The 26,314-nt window shown below is 54.1% G+C and overlaps 1 protein-coding gene across 3 annotated transcripts in view; it reads right to left on the bottom strand.

Moving 5' to 3' along the window:
- The window catches only part of LOC116937593 (sorting nexin-16-like), a 35,148-nt gene extending 18,151 nt beyond the window's left edge, over positions 1 to 16,997 (bottom strand). Inside the window, exons 1-4 of one of the 3 annotated variants that reach the window (XM_076058247.1) lie at positions 16,637 to 16,997; positions 11,481 to 11,810; positions 5,871 to 6,041; positions 4,056 to 4,142 (exon numbers count right to left, since the gene is read on the bottom strand). In XM_076058247.1, coding sequence (XP_075914362.1) covers positions 4,056 to 4,142; positions 5,871 to 6,041; positions 11,481 to 11,750 — 528 coding nt within the window. In that variant the 5' untranslated portion in view covers positions 11,751 to 11,810; positions 16,637 to 16,997. The remainder of the gene's footprint in view (positions 1 to 4,055; positions 4,143 to 5,870; positions 6,042 to 11,480; positions 11,811 to 16,636) is intronic. The other 2 variants (XM_076058248.1, XM_076058246.1) reach the window with 2 other exon arrangements.
- Positions 16,998 to 26,314: the final 9,317 nt, after the last annotated feature.

Raw genomic sequence — 26,314 nt, 5'->3', positions numbered from 1 at the left:
CAACAACGTCAACAATGACATCAGCAGTAGAGACATCAACAATAACATCAACAACGTCAACAGTAACATCAACGTCAACAATAACATCAACAACGTCAACAATAACATCAACGTCAACAATGACATCATCAGTAGAGACATCAACAATAACATCAACAACGTCAACAATAACATCAGCAACATACACAATACCATCGGCAATGTCAACAACATTAACAAACAAAAACATGCATACACACACATACACGTACACACACGTACATGCATGTACACACACGTACACATACATACACGTACACACACACACGTACACGCACACACACACACGCACGTTCACGCACGTACAGGCACACACGTACACGCACACACACACAGGCACGTACACGTACACACACACACGTACACGCACACACGCACGTTCACACACACACACGCACACACGTACACCCACATACGTACACACACACACACGCACGTTCACGCACGTACACGCACACACGCACACACACACAGGCACGTACACACACGTACACACACGTACACGCACACACGCACACACACACGCACGTTCACTTACGTACACGCACACACACACACGCACGTTCACGCACGTACACACACGCACACGCACACACGCACACACGCACACACGTACACGCACACACACACGTACACGCACACACGCACACACACACACGCACGTTCACGCACGTACACACACGCACACGCACACACGCACACACGCACACACGTACACGCACACACACACGTACACGCACACACGCACACACGTACACGCACACACGTACACGCACACGTACACGCACACACGCACACACGCACACACACACGTACACGCACGTACACAACAACAACAACAACCGCCATTCGCCACTAAGTGGCGGTGACGTCACCACGACGCTTGTGCCAGGCTATGTGCACCGTGAGGCCACATGAAGTGTCGAACGCCCGCTGGCAGGAGGTCACTGGGCAGACCCAGGTGCCACGGGTCGACTGACTGAGATGACTGGCTGATGCACCACCTGTGCCCCCTACTGTGCCAACCTGCTGTGCTTTAGCCACCCGGCGCTCTGCTCGTTGTTGTGAGCGTCGCTCCTCCGCCCTCCGTTGTTGTTGGAGGGCGACTGCCTCCAACTGCCCAGTAGCATCCTTCACGAGCCTCCTCCACAGAGGCCGATCTTGACACCGCTGGTACCAGTCATCGGCAAGTCCACTCAGCTCCACGTCCTCCCATACCACATCACTCCATCTCTTCTCTAGCCCGTGCCGCGCCCGCTTAGCCCCCTCAATCCGGCCAAACAAAAGCTGTTTCGGCATGCGGTGGCTGGGCATGCGGGCTACATGACCCAGCCATCGCAGCCTTGCCTGCCGGAGGAGCTCACCGATGGGACCCTGCCCAGATCTTTCAAGGATTTGTGAGCTCCTCACACAATCCAGTCTGGTTAAACCCAGGATGGATCGTAGGCAGGCCAGCCTAAATGTTTCTAACCGGCGAAGATGTTCCATTCGGGGGGTCCACGTTTCGCAAGCGTAGAGAAGGGAGGGAATGACCGTGGCCGAGAAGACCTGAAGCTTAGTGCGGAGCGACAGACCAGGTAGCTTCCACACAGCGTTACGCAACCGATGAAAAGATATTGCCGCTCGACTGATTCGGAGTGAGACCTCTGCTGTTAAACTGGCGCCATTCATAAGCACACTGCCCAGGTATGGGAAACTCTCCACTCTCTCCACAACTGCCCCATCACCGATTGGGAGTTTTGGGGGTGGAGTGTCCGATGGTACAAAATACCCAGGCAGGTGCTTAGTTTTGGTGGGGCTGATGGTAAGGCCCCACCTCTTAGTGGCACGCTCCAGTCTCAGCAGCAGCGTCTCCAACTCCTCCTCTGACTGAGCAGCTATTACCAAATCATCAGCATACATAACGTGGTTGAGCAATAGGGAGCCATCCCTTGACCGCACCCGGGCATCGATTAGCCTCCCATTATATCTGTACCATATGGAGATCCCCCTGGTACAGCTATTGAAGGCTTCACGAACTACGTGGTCAAAATAGATGTTAAATAATGTGGGAGCCAGAGGACATCCCTGTCGCACCCCAAGGTGTACAGGGAATGGCTCTGACTCCCGGCCACGTAGTTTTACCCGGGCCCGCTCACCATCATGAAGGTCCTTAATGATCGTGAGCAGAGGGTCAGGTACTCCAAAAGCACGAAGAACGACCCAGAGCCCAGGCCTACTGATGGTATCATAGGCCTTGACCAGGTCAATAAAGCAGAGATGTAGGTCTTGTTGGAATTCCCTACACCTCTGCTGTAGCAGACGGACAGAAAATATGGCATCTGTGCAGGACCGCCCTTTCCTGAAACCGCATTGGGGCTCCGCAAGCCTCTCCTCAGCGTGCCTGGCAAGGCGATGCTGAATAATCCTTGCCAGGACCTTTCCCGGCACACTGAGGAGTGAGATGCCCCTGTAGTTGTTACAGTCTGTGCGGTCCCCCTTCTTAAAAAGGGGGACCACCAGGGCATCCTTCCAATCCTGCGGAACCCGTCCAGTGGTCCAGACTGTTGTTATGATGTCATATAGGGCAGTCTGTGCACAAACGCCACCCTCCCTCAGCATTTCGCTTGGGAGATCATCTCTGCCCGCTGCCTTTCCTGGTCTCAGACTCCGGATCGCCTTCAATACTTCCTCAGCAGATGGCACCTCAGCCAGCCACTCACAGGGGGTGACTTCTTCCAATATTTGAGGCACCGCAGCCTCAGCAGGGTCATCCTCACTTTGTGCCACGATGTTTTCCTGGCTGAGGGATTTTCCCTCTCCCAGGACCTCACAGAAATGCTCAGCAAATCTGAGAACCTGTTCCTGGGGGCTCGGAGATTGGATCACCGTTTTTTCCCCTAATGATGGTAATAGGTGTGGCGCTGCAGGTTACTTTTTTGATGGAGTTAAATAGAGATTTGTGATCACGGGCCACTGAGGCAGACTGCATCTCCTCAGCAACCCGCGACCACCACCCATCCTTGCAGCGCCTCACGGCTCTCCGAACCTCCGAGCGAAGGCTGCGGTAAGCCTCCTCATTCTCTGACGTGGGATTCTGTAGCCAATGACAGTGGGCCTGTCGCTTTTTCTCAACCATCCTGAACACCTCCTCTGTCAGCCAGGGTCTCTGGGGAGGTCTGGACCGCGTACCCAAAGCAGCCATTGCAGCTGCATGAGTCACAGTCCTAAACCTCGCCCATCCCAGCTGCAAGCGATGATGAAATTCTCGCTTGCAACTTTCATCAGATAACTGAGACCAGGCCACTTTATGTTGGAATGGGGTCCTGGGTGTACACCCACCACCGGAGTGGAAGAATGGCAGGCGCATCTTACAGATGACTAGTCAATGGTCAGAGGGCAAATCAGCTCCACGGTAGGTCCTGGTGTCAAGGACATGGGCTCGCATTCGCTGGTCCGTCACTATGTAGTCCAGCAGATGTTCTTGCTTGGACCCGGCATGCATCCATGATGTTGTGTGGATGCGCCGATGCCGGAACAGCGTGTTGGTAATTACAAGCCCATGGGCTGCACAAAAATCTAGCAGCCTCCTACCATTGTTATTGAGCTGATCTGGCCCATGCCCTCCAATCACTCCAGACCAGGTGCCAGTATCATGACCAACTCGGGCATTGAAGTCACCCAACATGATGACTCTATCCCGAGGGGCCACTTTAGCCAGCACCTGTGACAGGAGGTCATAGAAGGCATCTGACTCATCGGCTTTGCCTGCATCCCTCCACGGATATTCATCTTCGGTGGGGGCATAAGTAACCACGACCACCATTCCTCGCCTCCGGTTGATGGGAAGGCGAGCCCAAAGTAGCCTGGGGCTTGCACGTACACGCACACACGCACACACACACGTACACGCACATACGCGCACACGCACACACGCACGCACACACACACGTACACGCACACACGCACACACACACGTACATGCACACACACGCACACACGCGCACACACGCACACGCACACACACGTACACGTACCTTATCGTTGAGGCGGGAGAAGTCGGTGTACCTGCGAAAGACGACCCAACTCTCCCCAACGCTGCTTCGCACCAACACCTTGTACACCTACAGATGATGAGAGACCGGGTCTCAGGGTCTAGAGTAGAGACCGGGTCTCAGGGTCTCAGTGTCTAGAGTAGAGACCGGGTCTCAGTGTCTCAGTGTCTAGAGTAGAGACCGGGTCTCAGGGTCTAGAGTAGAGACCGGGTCTCAGTGTCTAGAGTAGAGACCAGGTCTCAGTGTCTCAGTGTCTAGAGTAGAGACCAGGTCTCAGTGTCTCAGTGTCTAGAGTAGAGACCGGGTCTCAGTGTCTAGAGTAGAGACCGGGTCTCAGGGTCTCAGTGTCTAGAGTAGAGACCGGGTCTCAGTGTCACCGTGAACCTGTCTCTCTCTCTCTGTCTCTCTCACCGTGAACCTGTCTCTCTCTCTCTCTGTCTGCCTCTCTCTGTCTCTCTCACCGTGAACCTGTCTCTCTCTCTCTCTGTCTCTCTCTCTCTGTCTCTCTCACCGTGAACCTGTCTCTCTCTCTCTCTGTCTGCCTCTCTCACCGTGAACCTGTCTCTCTGTCTGTCTGTCTCTCTCACCGTGAACCTGGCTCTCTCTCTCTCTCTGTCTGTCTCTCTCACCGTGAACCTGTCTCTCTCTGTCTGCCTCTCTCACCGTGAACCTGTCTCTCTCTCTCTCTGTCTGTCTCTCTCACCGTGAACCTGTCTCTCTCTGTCTGTGTCTCTCACCGTGAACCTGTCTCTCTCTCTCTCTGTCTGCCTCTCTCACCGTGAACCTGTCTCTCTCTCTTTCTCTGTCTGTCTCTCTCACCGTGAACCTGTCTCTCTCTCTCTGTCTGTCTCTCTCACCGTGAACCTGTCTCTCTGTCTGTCTGTCTCTCTCACCGTGAACCTGTCTCTCTCTCTCTCTGTCTGTCTCTCTCACCGTGAACCTGTCTCTCTCTGTCTCTCTCACCGTGAACCTGTCTCTCTCTCTCTCTCTGTCTGTCTCTCTCACCGTGAACCTGTCTCTCTCTCTCTGTCTGTCTCTCTCACCGTGAACCTGTCTCTCTCTCTCTCTGTCTGTCTCTCTCACCGTGAACCTGTCTCTCTCTGTCTCTCTCACCGTGAACCTGTCTCTCTCTGTCTCTCTCACCGTGAACTGGTCTCTCTCTCTGTCTGCCTCTCTCTGTCTCTCTCACCGTGAACCTGTCTCTCTCTCTCTGTCTCTCTCACCGTGAACCTGTCTCTCTCTCTCTCTGTCTGCCTCTCTCTGTCTCTCTCACCGTGAACCTGTCTCTCTCTCTCTCTGTCTCTCTCTCTCTGTCTCTCTCACCGTGAACCTGTCTCTCTCTCTCTCTGTCTGCCTCTCTCACCGTGAACCTGTCTCTCTGTCTGTCTGTCTCTCTCACCGTGAACCTGGCTCTCTCTCTCTCTGTCTGTCTCTCTCACCGTGAACCTGTCTCTCTCTGTCTGCCTCTCTCACCGTGAACCTGTCTCTCTCTCTCTCTGTCTGTCTCTCTCACCGTGAACCTGTCTCTCTCTGTCTGTGTCTCTCACCGTGAACCTGTCTCTCTCTCTCTCTGTCTGCCTCTCTCACCGTGAACCTGTCTCTCTCTCTGTCTGTCTCTCTCACCGTGAACCTGTCTCTCTCTCTCTCTGTCTGCCTCTCTCACCGTGAACCTGTCTCTCTCTCTCTCTCTGTCTGTCTCTCTCACCGTGAACCTGTCTCTCTCTCTGTCTGCCTCTCTCACCGTGAACCTGTCTCTCTCTCTCTGTCTCTCTCTCTCTGTCTCTCTCTCTCTCTCACCGTGAACCTGGCTCTCTCCTCCATGACCTCGTGGCCGATGATGGTGGGCGTGGGCGGGCGGTCCGGCCACTGAGCTACGTCTCCCGGCGGTTGCTCGCCGCTGACGTAGCTGCCGCTGCAGCGTCTCTCCGCGTCCGGAGGAGCGGTGCTGTGGAGCGTCACGTCGCTCTGCTGCTGGTGCAGAGACAGGAAGGCGATGGCCGGGGTAACAACAACAACAACGGTTTAGCCGCGTGGTGACGGTGGTGTTGGAGGCGGTGTTGGAGGTGGTGGTGTTGGCAGTGGTAGTGGTGTGCTGAGTCTATGGTGCAGTGTTGAGTCTATGGTGCAGTGTTGAGTCTATGGTGCAGTGTTGAGTCTATGGTGAAGTGCTGAGTCTATGGTGCAGTGTTGAGTCTATGGTGCAGTGTTGAGTCTATGGTGCAGTGTTGAGTCTATGGGGCAGTGTTGAGTCTATTGTGCAGTGTTGAGTCTATGGTGCAGTGTTGAGTCTATGGGGCAGTGTTGAGTCTATGGTGCAGTGGTGAGTCTATGGTGCAGTGCTGAGTCTATGGTGCAGTGTTGAGTCTTGGTGCAGTGTTGAGTCTATGGGGCAGTGTTGAGTCTATGGTGCAGTGGTGAGTCTATGGTGCAGTGTTGAGTCTTGGTGCAGTGCTGAGTCTATGGTGCAGTGTTGAGTCTATGGGGCAGTGTTTGAGTCTATGGTGTAGTGGTCAGTCTATGGTGCAGTGTTGAGTCTATGGGACAGTGCTGAGTCTATGGTGCAGTGTTGAGTCTATGGGGCAGTGTTGAGTCTATGGTGAAGTGCTGAGTCTATGGTGCAGTGTTGAGTCTATGGGCAGTGTTGAGTCTATGGTGCAGTGTTGAGTCTAGGGTGCAGTGTTGAGTCTATGGTGCAGTTTTGAGTCTATGGTGCAGTGTTGAGTCAATGGTGCAGTGTTGAGTCTATGGTGCAGTGTTGAGTCTATGGTGCAGTGGTGAGTCTATGGTGCAATATTGAGTCTATGGGACAGTGCTGAGTCTATGGTGCAGTGTTGAGTCTATGGTGCAGTGCTGAGTCTATGGTGCAGTGCTGAGTCTATGGTGCAGTAATGAGTCTATGGGGCAGTGTTGAGTCTATGGTGCAGTGGTGAGTCTATGGTTGCAGTGCTGAGTCTATGGTGCAGTGCTGAGTCTATGGTGCAGTGTTGAGTCTATGGTGCAGTGCTTAGTCTACGGTGCGGTGCTGAGTCTATGGTGCAGTTTTGAGTTTGTGGTGCAGTGTTGAGTCTATGGTGCAGTGTTGAGTCTTTTGTGCAGTGTTGAGTCTACGGTGCAGTGTTGAGTCTATGGTGCAGTGTTGAGTCTTTTGTGCAGTGTTGAGTCTATGTGCAGTGTTGAGTCTATGGTGCGGTGCTGAGTCTATGGTGCAGTGTTAAGTCTATGGTGCAGTGTTGAGTCTATGGTGCAGTGCTGAGTCTATGGTGCAGTGTTGAGTCTATGGTGCAGTGTTGAGTCTATGGTGCAGTGTTGAGTCTATGGTGCAGTGTTGAGTCTATGGTGCAGTGTTGAGTCTATGGTGCAGTGTTGAGTCTATGGTGCAGTGTTGAGTCTATGGTGCGGTGTTGAGTCTATGGTGCGGTGCTGAGTCTATGGTGCAGTGTTGAGTCTATGGTGCAGTGTTGAGTCTATGGTGCAGTGTTGAGTCTATGGTGCAGTGTTGAGTCTATGGTGCAGTGCTAAGTCTATGGTGCAGTGTTGAGTCTATGGTGCAGTGCTGAGTCTATGGTGCAGTGTTGAGTCTATGGTGCAGTGTTGAGTCTATGGTGCAGTGCTGAGTCTATGGTGCAGTGCTGAGTCTATGGTGCAGTGTTTAGTCTATGGTGCAGTTTTGAGTCTATGGTGCAGTGTTGAGTCTATGGTGCGGTGCTGAGTCTATGGTGCAGTGTTGAGTCTATGGTGCAGTGCTGTGTCTATGGTGCTGTGTTCAGTATATGGTGCAGCGTTGAGTCTATGGTGCAGTGTTAAGTCTATGGTGCAGTGTTGAGTCTAAGGTGCAGTGTTGAGTCTATGGTGCAGTGTTGAGTCTATGGTGCAGTGCTGAGTCTATGGTGCAGTGCTGAGTCTATGGTGCAGTGCTGAGTCTATGGTGCAGTGTTGAGTCTATGGTGCAGTGCTTAGTCTACGGTGCGGTGCTGAGTCTATGGTGCAGTTTTGAGTTTGTGGTGCAGTGTTGAGTCTATGGTGCAGTGTTGAGTCTTTTGTGCAGTGTTGAGTCTACGGTGCAGTGTTGAGTCTATGGTGCAGTGTTGAGTCTTTTGTGCAGTGTTGAGTCTATGTGCAGTGTTGAGTCTATGGTGCGGTGCTGAGTCTATGGTGCAGTGTTAAGTCTATGGTGCAGTGCTGAGTCTATGATGCAGTGTTGAGTCTATGGTGCAGTGTTGAGTCTATGGTGCAGTGCTGAGTCTATGGTGCAGTGCTGAGTCTATGGTGCAGTGCTGAGTCTATGGTGCAGTGTTGAGTCTATGGTGCAGTGCTTAGTCTACGGTGCGGTGCTGAGTCTATGGTGCAGTTTTGAGTTTGTGGTGCAGTGTTGAGTCTTTTGTGCAGTGTTGAGTCTACGGTGCAGTGTTGAGTCTATGGTGCAGTGTTGAGTCTTTTGTGCAGTGTTGAGTCTATGTGCAGTGTTGAGTCTATGGTGCGGTGCTGAGTCTATGGTGCAGTGTTAAGTCTATGGTGCAGTGTTGAGTCTATGGTGCAGTGCTGAGTCTATGGTGCAGTGTTGAGTCTATGGTGCAGTGTTGAGTCTATGGTGCAGTGTTGAGTCTATTGTGCAGTGTTGAGTCTATGGTGCAGTGTTGAGTCTATGGTGCAGTGTTGAGTCTATGGTGCGGTGCTGAGTCTATGGTGCAGTGTTGAGTCTACGGTGCGGTGTTGAGTCTATGGGGAGTGTTGAGTCTATGGTGCAGTGCTGAGTCTATGGTGCAGTGTTGAGTCTATGGTGCAGTGTTGAGTCTATGGTGCAGTGTTGAGTCTATGGTGCAGTGTTGAGTCTATGGTGCGGTGCTGAGTCTATGGTGCAGTGTTGAGTCTACGGTGCGGTGTTGAGTCTATGGGGAGTGTTGAGTCTATGGTGCAGTGCTGAGTCTATGGTGCAGTGTTGAGTCTATGGTGCAGTGTTGAGTCTATGGTGCAGTGTTGAGTCTATGGTGCAGTGCTGAGTCTATGGTGCAGTGCTGAGTCTATGGGCAGTGTTGAGTCTATGGTGCAGTGTTGAGTCTATGGTGCAGTGTTGAGTCTATGGTGCAGTGTTGAGTCTTTTGTGCAGTGTTGAGTCTATGGTGCAGTGTTTAGTCTATGGTGCAGTTTTGAGTCTATGGTGCAGTGTTGAGTCTATGGTGCAGTGCTGTGTCTATGGTGCTGCGTTCAGTATATGGTGCAGCGTTGAGTCTATGGTGCAGTGTTGAGTCTATGGTGCAGTGTTGAGTCTATGGTGCAGTGTTGAGTCTATGGTGCAGTGCTGAGTCTATGGTGCAGTGCTGAGTCTATGGTGCAGTGCTGAGTCTATGGTGCAGTGTTGAGTCTATGGTGCAGTGCTTAGTCTACGGTGCGGTGCTGAGTCTATGGTGCAGTTTTGAGTTTGTGGTGCAGTGTTGAGTCTATGGTACAGTGTTGAGTCTTTTGTGCAGTGTTGAGTCTATGGTGCAGTGCTGAGTCTATGGTGCAGTGTCGAGTCTATGGTGCGGTGCTGAGTCTATGGTGCAGTTTTGAGTTTGTGGTGCAGTGTTGAGTCTATGGTGCAGTGTTGAGTCTACGGTGCAGTTTTGAGTCTATGGTGCAGTGTTGAGTCTATGGTGCAGTGCTGTGTCTATGGTGCTGCGTTCAGTATATGGTGCAGCGTTGAGTCTATGGTGCAGTGTTGAGTCTATGGTGCAGTGTTGAGTCTATGGTGCAGTGTTGAGTCTATGGTGCAGTGCTGAGTCTATGGTGCAGTGCTGAGTCTATGGTGCAGTGCTGAGTCTATGGTGCAGTGTTGAGTCTATGGTGCAGTGCTTAGTCTACGGTGCGGTGCTGAGTCTATGGTGCAGTTTTGAGTTTGTGGTGCAGTGTTGAGTCTATGGTACAGTGTTGAGTCTTTTGTGCAGTGTTGAGTCTATGGTGCAGTGCTGAGTCTATGGTGCAGTGTCGAGTCTATGGTGCGGTGCTGAGTCTATGGTGCAGTTTTGAATTTGTGGTGCAGTGTTGAGTCTATGGTGCAGTGTTGAGTCTACGGTGCAGTGCTGAGTCTACGGTGCAGTGCTGAGTCTACGGTGCGGTGCTGAGTCTACGGTGCAGTGTTGAGTCTACGGTGCAGTGTTGAGTCTATGGTGCAGTGTTGAGTCTACGGTGCAGTGTTGAGTCTATGGTGCAGTGTTTAGTCTATGGTGCAGTGTTGAGTCTATGGTGCAGTGTTGAGTCTACGGTGCAGTGTTGAGTCTATGGTGCAGTGTTTAGTCTATGGTGCAGTGTTGAGTCTATGGTGCGGTGTTGAGTCTATGGTGCAGTGTTGAGTCTACGGTGCAGTTTTGAGTCTATGGTGCAGTGTTGAGTCTATGGTGCAGTGCTGAGTCTATGGTGCAGTGTTGAGTCTATGGTGCAGTGCTGAGTCTACGGTGCGGTGCTGAGTCTACGGTGCAGTGCTGAGTCTATGGTCAAGCCAGAGACAACAGCGCTAGCTCGCGTAGCGGAGCAGTTGTATCGTCGTCATCACCGCCGTCGTGAAGTCTCCGTCTTCGTACGTTTGCGGATCACGGCAGCGTGCACCACCGCAGCCACCGTTGTCGGCGACCGCCGGATAGCGTCGGCAAATTTTTTCGTTGTTTTTTTTAACCGTCGGCGCCCCGGCTCAGGCCGCGTCCGCTGCCGCCCGCCGCGGTTTCGCTCGGCGGACGACGCCGTCCCGCGCGGCGCGGCGCGACCGAACATTCATTCTCCCTAATAAAGTATTAAAGCTTTCGTGAGATGTGCCCTTTTTGAGCTGCCGTTTTGTATTCACAAGAGGTGGTCCTTTTTTGAGCTGCCGTTTTGTAGGTGTAAGATGTTGCGTGTTTGAGCTGCCGCTCTCGCTCTGGCCCCTCCCCCCCTCCCACCGTATTTCCTATTTAAGCTTCTGTTCATCCCTCTGCCCCCCTCTCTCTCTCTCTCTCTGCCTCCCTATCCGTCTTTCCTCCCTCCTTACCTCTTGGTGGACTTGTATATATGTATTTCTACCGACCGTGTACCTCGTATTTTTCATTCTATCTATGCTGGTATGTGCAATCCAAAGGTTGAACACGAAATTTAACACTCTTCTGAAATTCTTGGTCCGCCAGGAAGTGTCTCACTGTGTTGTTGGCCTGACTGGATGTGGCTTCACATAATGTTTTTCCAGGTTTGTTGAATTCTCGTCTCTCATCTTTTTGTTGTTGTATTTCACCTCCGTGATTTGTACCTTGACACCTGACGAAGATCGCTGGCGTTGTGATCGAAACGTCGTGATTGTTTTTTGTTTTAATATAATTTTATTGTATTTCTACATACGTGACTTTGCCGAAAAAACCAATGAGTCATTCCTTCTCCCCCCCCGCCGCGGCACAACAAGCGAGCGATTACCGCGCTCCTGTGTCCCGCGACGATGGTGATGCCGCTGATGCGACCGCCGTCGCCGCCGGCATCGCCGCCGGCATCACCGCCACCGGCGCCGCCTCCCGCCAGATTCTTTTCGGTCGCACTGCAGCCTCCGCCGCCGTGGCCAGAGTCGTGGGATCCTCTCCCCGGCTTGTTGTTGTTGTTGTTGCTCTTGCCTTTGCCTTTGCTCTTGCTGCTGCTGCTGCTGTTGTTGTTGTGAAGGGGCAACGGCACCGGGGTACAGCTCACGGACATCGCCGGGGCAGCGGAACGGCCGGACGAGGAGACTGCCCCGTCACGAGCATCGGGAGGAGTCTGCGGAAGGAGGAGGAGGGATGAGGAGGTGGTGGAGGTGGATGAGGAGTAGGAGCAGGAGGTGGTGGTGGTGGAAGAGGAGGTGGAGGAGGAGTGGGCGGAAGAGTGGGCGGAGGAGGTGGTGGTGGACGAGGTGGAGTGGGAAGAAGTGGAGGTGCTGGTGGTGGAGGAGGAGGTGGTGGTGGAGGAGGTGGTAGAGGAGGTGGTGATAGAGGAGGTGGAGGAGTGGGAGGAGGTGCTGGTGGTGGCGGTGGACGAGGAGTGGGAGGAGGAGGTGGTGGTGGAGGAGGTGATAGAGGAGGTGGAGGAGTGGGAGGAGGTGGTGGTGGAAGAGGTGATAGAGGTGGAGGAGTGGGAGGAGGTGGTGGTGGAAGAGGTGGAGGAGTGGGAGGAGGTGGTGGTGGTGGCGGAGGAGGTGGTGGTGGTGGAGGTGGTAAAGGAGGTGGTGGAGTGGGCAGAGGAGGTGGTGGTGGACGAGGTGGAGGAGTGGGAGGAGGATGGTGTGTAGGCATATATATAGAGTCAGTAGATACTGCTGCTACTGACTCTATTGTACTACTGACTCTATTGTACTACTGACTCTATTGTACTACTGACTCTATTGTACTACTGACTCTATTGTACTACTGACTCTATTGTACTACTGACTCTATTGTACTACTGACTCTATTGTACTACTGACTCTATTGTACTACTGACTCTATTGTACTACTGACTCTATTGTATTACTGACTCTATTGTACTACTGACTCTATTGTACTACTGATTCTATTGTACTACTGACTCTATTGTACTACTGACTCTATTGTACTACTGACTCTATTGTATGTAGGGTGTGTTGGTATATATAGAGTCCGTACATGCTACAGACCCGCACACTCATCACACAGAGACCCACAGACTCACCACACAGAGACCCACAGACTCACCACACAGAGACCCATATACTCACCATACAGAGACCCACAAACTCACACGGAGACCCACAGACTCACCACACAGAGACCCACTGACTCACCACACAGAGACCCACAGACTCGCCACACAGAGACCCATAGACTAACACAGAGACCCATAGACTCACCAGAGACCCACAAACTCACCATACAGAGACCCACAGACTCACCACACAGAGACCCACAGACTCACCACACAGAGACCCACAGACTCACCACATAGAGACCCACAGACTCACACAGAGACCCACAGACTCACCACACAGAGACCCACAGACTCACCACACAGAGACCAACAGACTCACCACACAGAGACCCACAGACTCACCACACAGAGACCCACAGACTCACCACACAGAGACCCACAGAATCACCACACAGAGACCCACAGACTCACACAGAGACTCACATAGAGACCCACAGACTCACCACACAGAGACCCACAGACTCACACAGAGACCCACAGACTCACCACACAGAGACCCACAGACTCACACAGAGACCCACAGACTCACCACACAGAGACCCACAGACTCACCACACAGAGACCCACAGACTCACCACACAGAGACCCACAGACTCACCACACAGAGACCCACAGACTCACCACACAGAGACCCACAGACTCACCACACAGAGACCCACAGACTCACCACACAGAGACCCACAGACTCACCACACAGAGACCCACAGACTCACCACACAGAGACCCACAGACTCACCACACAGAGACCCACAGACTCACCACACAGAGACCCACAGACTCACCACACAGAGACTCACATACTCATCACACAGAGACCCAAAGACTCACCACACAGAGACTCACAGACTCACCACACAGAGACCCACAGACTCACCACACAGAGACCCACAGACTCACCACACGGAGACCCACAGACTCACCACACAGAAACCCACAGACTCACCATACAGAGACCCACAGACTCACCACACAGAGACCCACAGACTCACCACACGGAGACCCACAGACTCACACAGAGACCCACAGACTCACCACACAGAGACCCACAGACTCACACAGAGACCCACAGACTCACCACACAGAGACCCACAGACTCACACAGAGACCCACAGACTCACACAGAGACCCACAGACTCACCACACAGATACTCACAAACTCACCACATGGAGACCCACAGACTCACCACACAGAGACCCACAGACTCACCACACAGAGACCCACAGACTCACCACACAGAGACCCACAGACTCACCACACAGAGACCCACAGACTCACCACACAGAGACCCACAGACTCACCACACAGAGACCCACAGACTCACCACACAGAGACCCACAGACTCACCACACAGAGACTCACATACTCATCACACAGAGACCCAAAGACTCACCACACAGAGACTCACAGACTCACCACACAGAGACCCACAGACTCACCACACAGAGACCCACAGACTCACCACACGGAGACCCACAGACTCACCACACAGAAACCCACAGACTCACCATACAGAGACCCACAGACTCACCACACAGAGACCCACAGACTCACCACACAGAGACCCACAGACTCACCACACAGAGACTCACATACTCATCACACAGAGACCCAAAGACTCACCACACAGAGACTCACAGACTCACCACACAGAGACCCACAGACTCACCACACAGAGACCCACAGACTCACCACACGGAGACCCACAGACTCACCACACGGAGACCCACAGACTCACACGGAGACCCACAGACTCACACGGAGACCCACAGACTCACCACACAGAAACCCACAGACTCACCATACAGAGACCCACAGACTCACCACACAGAGACCCACAGACTCACCACACGGAGACCCACAGACTCACACAGAGACCCACAGACTCACCACACAGAGACCCACAGACTCACACAGAGACCCACAGACTCACCACACAGAGACCCACAGACTCACACAGAGACCCACAGACTCACACAGAGACCCACAGACTCACCACACAGATACTCACAAACTCACCACATGGAGACCCACAGACTCACCACACAGAGACTCACAAACTCACCACACGGAGACCCACAGACTCACCACACGGAGACCCACAGACTCACCACACAGAGACCCACAGACTCACCACACAGAGACCCACAGACTCACCACACAGAGACTCACAAACTCACCACACAGAGACCCACAGACTCACCACCAAGAGACCCACAGACTCACCACACAGAGACCCACAGACTCACCACACAGAAACCCACATACTCACCACACAGAGACCCACAGACTCACACGGAGACCCACAGACTCACCACAAGAGACCCACAGACTCACCACACAGAGACTCACATACTCATCACACAGAGACCCAGAGACTCACACGGAGACCCACAGACTCACCACAAGAGACCCATAGACTACTCACACAGTAGACCCACAGACTCACCACACAGAGACTCACATACTCATCACACAGAGACCCAGAGACTCACCACACAGAGACCCACAGACTCACCACACAGAGACCCACAGACTCACCACACAGAGACCCACAGACTCACCACACAGAGACCCACAGACTCACCACACAGAGACCCACAGACTCACCACACAGAGACTCACATACTCATCACACAGAGACCCAAAGACTCACCACACAGAGACTCACAGACTCACCACACAGAGACCCACAGACTCACCACACAGAGACCCACAGACTCACCACACGGAGACCCACAGACTCACCACACAGAAACCCACAGACTCACCATACAGAGACCCACAGACTCACCACACAGAGACCCACAGACTCACCACACGGAGACCCACAGACTCACACAGAGACCCACAGACTCACCACACAGAGACCCACAGACTCACACAGAGACCCACAGACTCACCACACAGAGACCCACAGACTCACACAGAGACCCACAGACTCACCACACAGAGACCCACAGACTCACCACACAGAGACTGACATACTCACACAGAGACCCACAGACTCACACAGAGACCCACAGACTCACCACACAGAGACTCACAAACTCACCACATGGAGACCCACAGACTCACCACACAGAGACTCACAAACTCACCACACGGAGACCCACAGACTCACCACACGGAGACCCACAGACTCACCACACAGAGACCCACAGACTCACCACACAGAGACCCACAGACTCACCACACAGAGACTCACAAACTCACCACACAGAGACCCACAGACTCACCACCAAGAGACCCCCACAGACTCACCACACAGAGACCCACAGACTCACCACACAGAAACCCACATACTCACCACACAGAGACCCACAGACTCACACGGAGACCCACAGACTCACCACAAGAGACCCACAGACTCACCACACAGAGACTCACATACTCATCACACAGAGACCCAGAGACTCACACGGAGACCCACAGACTCACCACAAGAGACCCATAGACTACTCACACAGTAGACCCACAGACTCACCACACAGAGACTCACATACTCATCACACAGAGTCCCAGAGACTCACCACACAGAGACCCACAGACTCACCACACAGAGACCCACAGACTCACACAGAGACCCACAGACTCACCACACAGAGACCCACAGACTCACCACACGGAGACCCACAGACTCACCACACGGAGACCCACAGACTCACACGGAGACCCACAGACTCACACGGAGACCCACAGACTCACCACACAGAGACCCACAGACTCACCACACAGAGACTCACATACTCATCACACAGAGACCCAGAGACTCACCACACAGAGACCCACAGACTCATCACACAGAGACCCACAGACTCACCACACAGAGACCCATAGACTCACACGGAGACCCACAGACTCACACGGAGACCCCGGTACCCACCCATAGCCTCACCCAGCCCCTCCCGGGTCGCGAGCGCCTCTCCTCGGCAGCCGAACTAGGAAAGACCGGCGATGGGGGAAGGAGGCACGGCGGCCCTCAACGCCTGGGCCTCTCGTGAAATCACAATAAGTTTTGAGGTAAATTAAAACAAAAAAAAAGAAAAAAAATTGCGTTTTTTTATTTTAAACTTACGTTTAATTCCTTTGAGTCGTTTGAATTGTTTAATATTTATATTTATTTTTAAAAGTTTTCATTCCGTTATAGCCCGAACGCCGCTTTGGAGTGCGAAGTTTCTCTTAGCGGTCTGAGCGCCGACGGCCTCGCGAAGTGCCCTCAGGGCACCGAGAGCCTCCCTCAGTGCCCTCAGGGCACCGAGAGCCTCCCGGAGTGCCCTCAGGGCGCCGACAGCCTCCCGGAGTGCCCTCAGGGCGCCGACAGCCTCCTGAAATGCCCCGAGGGCACCGAGAGTCTCTCTCAGTGCCCTGAGGGCACCGAGAGCCTCCCTCAGTGCCCTCAGGGCACCAAGAGCCTCCCGGAGTGCCCTCAGGGCACCGACAGCCTCCCTCAGTGCCCTCAGGGCACCGACAGCCTCCTGAAGTGCCCTCAGGGCACCGAGAGCCTCCCTCAGTGCCCTGAGGGCACCGAGAGTCTCTCTCAGTGCCCTGAGGGCACCGACAGCCTCCCTCAGTGCCCTGAGGGCACCAAGAGCCTCCCGGAGTGCCCTGAGGGCACCGACAGCCTCCTGAAGTGCCCTCAGGGCACCGAGAGTCTCTCTCAGTGCCCTGAGGGCACCGAGAGTCTCTCTGTGCCCTCAGGGCACCGACAGCCTCCCGAAGTGCCCTCAGGGCACCGACAGCCTCCTGAAGTGCCCTCAGGGCACCGAGAGCCTCCCTCAGTGCCCTGAGGGCACCGAGAGTCTCTCTCAGTGCCCTGAGGGCACCGACAGCCTCCCTCAGTGCCCTGAGGGCACCAAGAGCCTCCCGGAGTGCCCTGAGGGCACCGACAGCCTCCTGAAGTGCCCTCAGGGCACCGAGAGTCTCTCTCAGTGCCCTGAGGGCACCGACAGCCTCCCGAAGTGCCCTCAGGGCACCGACAGCCTCCTGAAGTGCCCTCAGGGCACCGACAGCCTCCCGGAGTGCCCTCAGGGCACCGACAGCCTCCCCGAGTGCCCTCAGGGCACCGACAGCCTCCCTCAGTGCCCTCAGGGCACCGAGAGTCTCTCTGTGCCCTGAGGGCACCGACAGCCTCCCGAAGTGCCCTCAGGGCACCGACAGCCTCCCGGAGTGCCCTCAGGGCACCGACAGCCTCCTGAAGTGCCCTCAGGGCACCGACGGCCTCGCGAAGTGCCCTCAGGGCACCGACAGCCTCCCGGAGTGCCCTCAGGGCACCGAGAGTCTCTCTCAGTGCCCTGAGGGCACCGACAGCCTCCCTCAGTGCCCTGAGGGCACCAAGAGCCTCCCGGAGTGCCCTGAGGGCACCGACAGCCTCCCGGAGTGCCCTCAGGGCACCGACAGCCTCCTGAAGTGCCCTCAGGGCACCGACAGCCTCCCGGAGTGCCCTCAGGGCACCGACAGCCTCCTGAAGTGCCCTCAGGGCACCGAGAGTCTCTCTGTGCCCTGAGGGCACCGACAGCCTCCCAAAGTGCCCCGAGGGCACCGACAACCTCCCGGAGTGCCCTCAGGGCACCGACAGCCTCCTGAAGTGCCCTCAGGGCACCGAGAGTCTCTCTGTGCCCTGAGGGCACCGACAGCCTCCCTCAGTGCCCTCAGGGCACCGACAACCTCCCGGAGTGCCCTGAGGGCACCGACAGCCTCCCGAAGTGCCCTCAGGGCACCGACAGCCTCCTGAAATGCCCTCAGGGCACGAACCACAGAGCCTCAGCAACACTGAATAATAACAACAAGGACGGTAGGAATAATAATACTGTGCAACACGATTTTTGTCCCTGAGTGTTATTTTCTAATTGCTTATGCCTCCAAAGTATAGAAAGTGGGTATTTATTATTCCCCAATAAACTTTGCTTTGGTTGACCAGGACTTAACGTTGAACGTAAGACACAAATTCGCCCGTTTTCTCATTGAAAATAGGTCGATTTCAGAATATCACCGTCCTGGCCACAAACGCAAAGTTTGTGGGGAATAAATAGCCACTTTCTGTACTTTAGAGGCATACGCAATTAGGAAAACAACACTTAAACTACCCAGGAACAATTTGTAATTTTTTGAAGCTTTACTTTATTTGAAGCTTTCTTTCCACGTGACTTTACCGAAAGTACTAAAGAGTAATTATCGCAGTCACGAAAGCTTCAAATCAAGTTGGGAGTCTTAAATTTTTCATTTAAAGCTCTCGTGACTGCTGGGATTAATATTCTTGGTTCTTTCGGTAAAGTCACCGCCACGTAGAAGGGAAACAATAAAATAATAAAAATATAAAACAATTAAGTTATTGTAAAACACTAAAATTATTATTCTTGGTTCTTTCGGTAAAGTCACCGCCACGTAGAAGGGAAACAATAAAATAATAAAAATATAAAACAATTAAATTATTGTAAAACAATAAAATTATTATTCTTGGTTCTTTCGGTAAAGTCACCACCACGTAGATGGGAAACAATAAAATAATAAAAATATAAAACAATAAAATTATTGTAAAACAATAAAATTGTTATTCTTGGTTCTTTCGGTAAAGTCACCACGTAGAAGGGAAACAATAAATTAATAAAAATATAAAATTCATAATAAAGGTTTTTGTGTGAGATCGCGTTATTTATAAATGTGTCGTAACCCTCCACCACCCGACACGACCAATCAGCAAAAAAAGTGTCACGTTGACAAAAGACAAATAATTCACTACTTTAGAATAAGTTTGGAGTCGTTCATGTTCAGATTTTTGTTGGCAAAATTCGATGTTCAAGGTGGTTGCCTGTTAGCGTCGCTTTGAAGTTGATCTTGATTGCCTGCTCCTCAATCGTCAACGTTAACCGAGCACGAGCAGCCCCACCCCCAGCCCCTAGGGTCATTGCCCGAAACATCGGTCCATTAACACGTGACACGGGCTTCGAGGAATAGGAGCAGGGCTTGAAGTGGGCGGGGACTAGTGGAAGTGGGGCGGGGCTAAGTGTCCGAGTGGGGGTGGCTCGCGATAAAGTAGGAGGGGGCTAGTGGCGGAGGTGGGCAGGGACAACTGGAGGTGGGCGGGGCTAGTGGCGGTGTGAGCCTGGGGCTAGCGATAAAGTAGGAGGGGCTAGTGGCGGAGTGGGCAGGGACAACTGGAGGTGGGCGGGGCTAGTGGCGCAGTTGGGCCTGGCTAGCGATAAAGTAGGAGGGGCTAGTGCGGAGGTGGGCAGGGACAACTGGAGGTGGGCGGGGCTAGTGGCGGAGTTGGGCCTGGCTCGCGATAAAGTAGGAGGGGGCTAGTGGCGGAGGTGGGCAGGGACAACTGGAGGTGGGCGGGGCTAGTGGCGCAGTTGGGCCTAGGGCTAGCGATAAAGTAGGAGGGGCTAGTGGCGGAGTGGGCAAGGACAACTAGAGGTGGGCGGGGCTAGTGGCGCAGTTGGGCCTGGGGCTAGCGATAAGGCGGGAGGGGCTCTAGTGGCAGAGTGGGCGCGGTTAACAATGACGCGGGGGAGGGCCGATTGGACGGAGTGGGCGTGGCTAGCGGCGAAGTGGGGGGAGGGTAGTGGCGGAGACCGGTGAGAGTAAGGGGCGGGGCTAGTGTCCGAGTGGGAGTGGCCTGGCGTGGTTGTGGGCGTTTTAAATCGCGAGGCAGGGGAGGGGCACTTACCCGGAAGCTGTTACTCGGAAGTAGTAACCCGGAAGTAGTGACCCGGAAGTGTATTGGGTGTGACGGGTCCGGCGCGGCTGTCATGGCGTCGAGCGTGGCGCGCGGGGCTCGCAGACAGAAGTGGAGCGTCGAGTTCACAGCCAGGTGACTCACAGACACACACACACATATATATAGTATATATACACATATATAGTATATATAGTATATATACGTGTATACACACAGAGAGACAGACACACAGATATATAGTATATATACGCATATACACAGATACATATACACAGAGAGACACACACAGATACATACACATATATACAGTATATATACACATATATACTGTATATATACACACATACACAGAGAGAGACACATACACACACACACATATATACACCTATATATACACATATACACAGAGAGAGAGACACACACAATATATACACATATATACACATACAGTATATATACACACACATACACACATATATACATACATACACACAGAGAGACAACAACAACAACCGCCATTCGCCACTAAGTGGCGGTGACGTCACCACGACGCTTGTGCCAGGCTATGTGCACCTTGAGGCTACGTGAAGTGTCGAACGCCCGCTGGCAGGAGGTCACGGAGCAGACCCAGGTGCCACGGGTCGACTGACTGAGATGACTGGCTGATGCACCACCTGTGCCCCCTACTGTGCCAACCTGCTGTGCTTTAGCCACCCGGCGCTCCGCTCGTTGTTCTGAGCGTCGCTCCTCCGCCCTCCGTTGTTGTTGGAGGGCGACTGCCTCCAACTGCCCAGTAGCGTCCTTCACGAGCCTCCTCCACAGAGGCCGATCTTGACACCGCTGGTACCAGTCATCAGCAAGTCCACTCAGCTCCACGTCCTCCTGTACCACATCACTCCATCTCTTCTCTAGCCCGTGCCGCGCCCGCTTAGCCCCCTCAATGCGGCCGAACAAAAGCTGTTTCGGCATGCGGTGGCTGGGCATGCGGGCTACATGACCCAGCCATCGCAGCCTTGCCTGCCGGAGAAGCTCACCGATGGGTCCTTGCCCAGATCTTTCAAGGATTTGTGAGCTCCTCACACAATCCAGTCTGGTTAAACCCAGGATGGATCGTAGGCAGGCCAGCCTAAATGTTTCTAACCGGCGAAGATGTTCCATTAGGGGTGTCCACGTTTCGCAAGCGTAGAGAAGGGAGGGAATGACCGTGGCCGAGAAGACCTGAAGCTTGGTGCGGAGCGACAGACCAGGTAGCTTCCGCACAGCGTTACACAACCAATGAAAAGATATTGCTGCTCGGCTGATTCGGAGTGAGACCTCTGCTGTTAAACTGGAGCCGGTCATGAGCACACTGCCCAGGTATGGGAAACTCTCCACTCTCTCCACAACTGCCCCATCACCGATTGGGAGTTGTGGGGGTGCAGTGTCCGATGGTACAAAATACCCAGGCAGGTGCTTAGTTTTGGTGGGGCTGATGGTAAGGCCCCACCTCTTAGTGGCACGCTCCAGTCTCAGCAGCAGCGTCTCCAACTCCTCTGAATGAGCAGCTATTACCAAATCGTCGGCATACATAACGTGGTTGACCAATAGGGAGCCATCCCTTGACCGCACCCGGGCATCGATCAGTCTCCCATTGTATAACAAAGATAAAGATTCCCCGTGTAGCCTTAACAGACTGTTGGGGCAAGTGCTGTTAGCGAGCACCTATGAAGGCCGGAACGGTACACGAGGAGGTGGGTGGCCAGCACCACGCCCGACCACCTTTGTCTCCCCAGTGGCAATCTTTACACACCACACCAGGTACTCATTTGAGGCTGAGTCGACCTAGGGGAGGCCCGGGTACCGGTTCAGATAATCGTTACTGGTGTTGGCCGTGAGCGGGAATCGAACCCGGGTCGCCAGGTTCATAGCGCAGCGCACTAACTGCTACACCATCACTCACATACACAGACACACACACACATATATACATACACACAGATATACATACATACACATCCAGTTCACAGCCAGGTGACGGACAGACACGGAGACAGACACGGAGACAGACACGGAGACAGTGGGAGATACGTTGTGGGGGAGACACGGAGACGGGGTGCTGGAGACACGGGAGATAGAGAGACAGACAGGGGGACAGGGAGACAGAGTGGGAGACACCCCACGGCCTCGTGTATACCAGGCGAGGTAGTCAACATCTCATAGCCACTGTGATGATGATGAGAGAGACACAGACTCCACATAGACCTCCTGTAGACCAGGCGAGGTAGTCAACATCTCCTAGCCACCGTGATGATGATGATGATGAGAGAGAGACACAGACTCCAAATCTACAGCAGCAGCAGCAGGCGTCGTCAGGGGTCGGGATCGAACCCACGACCTGTAGACCAGGCGAGGTAGTAAACATCTCCTAGCCACCATGATGATGATGAGAGAGACTCAGACTCCAAATCTACAGCAGCAGCAGCATCAGCAGGCGTCGTCAGGGTCGGGATCGAACCCACGACCTCCTGTAGGCCAGGCGAGGTGGTCAACATCTCCCGGCCACTTGCGGTGTCTCCCCCAGGGTACGTGGGGATCTGGTGGCCCCGGTCGGATTCTCCGACCGACCTCTCTCCGTCTCCAACATCCGCGAGCATGACCAGGACCTCGTCGACAAGGTGAGTGGGACCAGCGGGCACAGCCCGTACACAAAGGTCCCCCGTGTAGCCTGTAGCAGGCTGTAGGGTGCAAGTGCTGTTAGCGAGCAGCAGCACCTAATGAAGGCGACCGGCACTGTGGTACACGAGGGGGTGGGTGGCCAGCGCCACCACGCCCGGCCGCCTTTGTCTCTCCCCCAGTGGCGACGTTTACTGCATTACCGCACCAGGTACTCGTTTGAGGCTGAGTCGACATAGGGGTAGGCCCAGGACCGGTTCAGTTAATCGTCACTGGTGGTGTTGGCCGTGAGCAGGAATCGAACCCGGGTCGCCAGGTTTGTAGTGCAGTGCGCTAACCGCACACACACACACACGTACAACAACAACAACCGCCATTTGCCACTAAGTGGCGGTGACGTCACCATGACGCTTGTGCCAGGCCATGTGCACCTTGAGGCCACGTGAAGTGTCGAACGCCCGCTGGCAGGAGGTCATGGGGCAGACCCAAGTGCCATGGGTCGACTGACTGAGATGACTGGCTGATGCACCACCTGTGCCCCTTACTGTGCCAACCTGCTGTGCTTTAGCCACCCGGCGCTCCGCTCGTTGTTGTGAGCGTCACTCCTCCGACCTCCGTTGTTGTTGGAGGGCGACTGCCTCCAACTACCCAGTAGCGTCCTTCACGAGCCTCCTCCACAGAGGCCGATCTAGACACCGCTGGTACCAGTCATCGGCAAGTCCACCCAGCTCCACGTCCTCCTGTACCACATCACTCCATCTCTTCTCTAGCCCGTGCCGCGCCTGTTTAGCTCGACTGATTCGGAATGAGACCTCTGCTGTTAAACTGGAGCCGGTCATAAGCACACTGCCTAGGTATGGGAAACTCTCCACTCTCTCCACAACTGCCCCATCACCGATTGGGAGTGTTGGGGGTGGAGTGTCCGATGGTACAAAATACCCAGGCAGGTGCTTAGTTTTGGTGGGGCTGATGGTAAGGCCCCATCTCTTAGTGGCACGCTCCAGTCTCAGCAGCAGCGCCTCCAACTCCTCCTCTGACTGAGCAGCTATTACCAAATCATCGGCATACATAACGTGGTTGAGCAATAGGGAGCCATCCCTTGACCGCACCCGGGCATCGATCAGCCTCCCATTATATCTGTACCATATGGAGATTCCCCCGGTACAGCTATTGAAGGCTTCACGAACTACGTGGTCAAAATAGATGTAAAATTAATGTGGGAGCCAGAGGACATCCCTGTCGTACCCCAAGGTGTACAGGGAATAGCTCTGACTCCCAGCCACGTAGTTTTACCCGGGCCCGCTCACCATCATGAAGGTCCTTAATGATCGTGAGCAGAGGGTCAGGGACTCCAAAAGCACGAAGAACAACCAAGAGCCCAGGCCCACTGATGGTATCATAGGCCTTGACCAGGTCAATAAAGCAGAGATGCAGGTCTTGCTGGAATTCCCTACACCTCTGCTGTAGCAGACGGACAGAAAATATGGCATCTGTGCAGGACCGCCCTTTCCTGAAACCGCAATGGGGCTCCGCAAGCCTCTCCTCAGCGTGCCTGGCAAGGCGATGTTGAATAATCCTTGCCAGGACCTTTCCCGGCACACTGAGGAGTGAGATGCCCCTGTAGTTGTTACAGTCTGTGCGGTCCCCTTTCTTAAAAAGGGGGACCACCTGGGCATCCTTCCAGTCCTGCGGAACCCGTCCAGTGGTCCAGACCGTTGTTATGATGTCATGTAGGGCAGTCTGTGCACAAACGCCACCCTCCCTCAGCATTTCGCTTGTGAGATCATCTCTGCCCGCTGCCTTTCCTGGTCTCAGACTCCGGATCGCCTTCAGTACTTCCTCAATAGATGGCACCTCAGCCAGCCACTCACAGGGGGTGACTTCTTCCAATATTTGAGGCACCTCAGCAGGGTCATCCCCACTTTGTGCCACAATGTTTTCCTGGCTGAGGGATTTCCCCTCCCCCAGGGCCTCACAGAAATGCTCAGCAAATCTGCAAACCCGTGTCCCCGTGTCTCCCTACACTGTCTGTGTCCCCGTGTCTCCCTACACTGTCTCACCGTGTCCCCGTGTCTCCCTACACTGTCTGTGTCCCCGTGTCTCCCTACACTGTCTTACTGTGTCTCCCTACACTGTCTCACCGTGTCCCCGTGTCTCCCTGAACTGTCTCACCGTGTCCCCGTGTCTCCCTGAACTGTCTCACCGTGTCTCCCTGCACTGTCTCACCGTGTCCCCGTGTCTCCCTACATTGTCTCACCGTGTCTCCGTGTCTCTCCGTGTCCCCGTGTCTCCCTACACTGTCTCACCGTGTCCCCGTGTCTCCCTACACTCTCACCGTGTCCCCGTGTCTCCCTACACTGTCTCACCGTGTCCCCGTGTCTCCCTACACTGTCTCACCGTGTCCCCGTGTCTCACCGTGTCCCCGTGTCTCCCTACACTGTCTCACCGTGTCCCCGTGTCTCACAGTGTCCCCGCGTCTCCCTACACTGTCTCACCATGTCCCCGTGTCTCCCTACACTGTCTCACCGTGTCCCCGTGTCTCCCTACACTGTCTCACCGTGTCTCTGTGTCTCCCTACACTGTCTCACCGTGTCCCCGTGTCTCCCTACACTGTCTCACCGTGTCCCCGTGTCTCACCGTGTCCCCGTGTCTCCCTACACTGTCTCACCGTGTCCCCGTGTCTCACCGTGTCCCCGTGTCTCCCTACACTGTCTCACCGTGTCCCCGTGTCTCACAGTGTCCCCGCGTCTCCCTACACTGTCTCACCATGTCCCCGTGTCTCCCTACACTGTCTCACCGTGTCCCCGTGTCTCCCTACACTGTCTCACCGTGTCTCTGTGTCTCCCTACACTGTCTCACTGTGTCCCCGTGTCTCCCTACACTGTCTCACTGTGTCTCCCTACACTGTCTCACCGTGTCTCTGTGTCTCCCTACAATGTCTCACTGTGTCCCCGTGTCTCCCTACACTGTCTCACCGTGTCCCCATGTCTCCCTGCACTGTCTCACCGTGTCCCCGTGTCTCCCTACACCAGTGGTTCTTAACCTGGGTTCGATCGAACCCCAGGGGTTCGGTGAGTCGATCTCAGGGGTTCGGCAGAGCCCCCGCCACGGAGGTCCGGACACACTTGAATTATTGTGTAAATTTGTGATGACACACACGGCCCGCTTGGCCATCACTGGCTGCAGATGATCATGCTACACTGCTTGGCCAATCAGCGCTGCGGGGAATTT

Source organism: Petromyzon marinus, assembly GCF_048934315.1.
Source record: "Petromyzon marinus isolate PM22_M1 ecotype Great Lakes invasive population chromosome 69 unlocalized genomic scaffold, UKy_Petmar_22M1.pri1.0 chr69_unloc.1, whole genome shotgun sequence".
Taxonomy (NCBI): Eukaryota; Metazoa; Chordata; class Hyperoartia; order Petromyzontiformes; family Petromyzontidae; genus Petromyzon; species Petromyzon marinus.
Note: the sequence above shows the minus strand (reverse complement) of the source record. Positions and strands in the feature narration are given on the sequence as shown.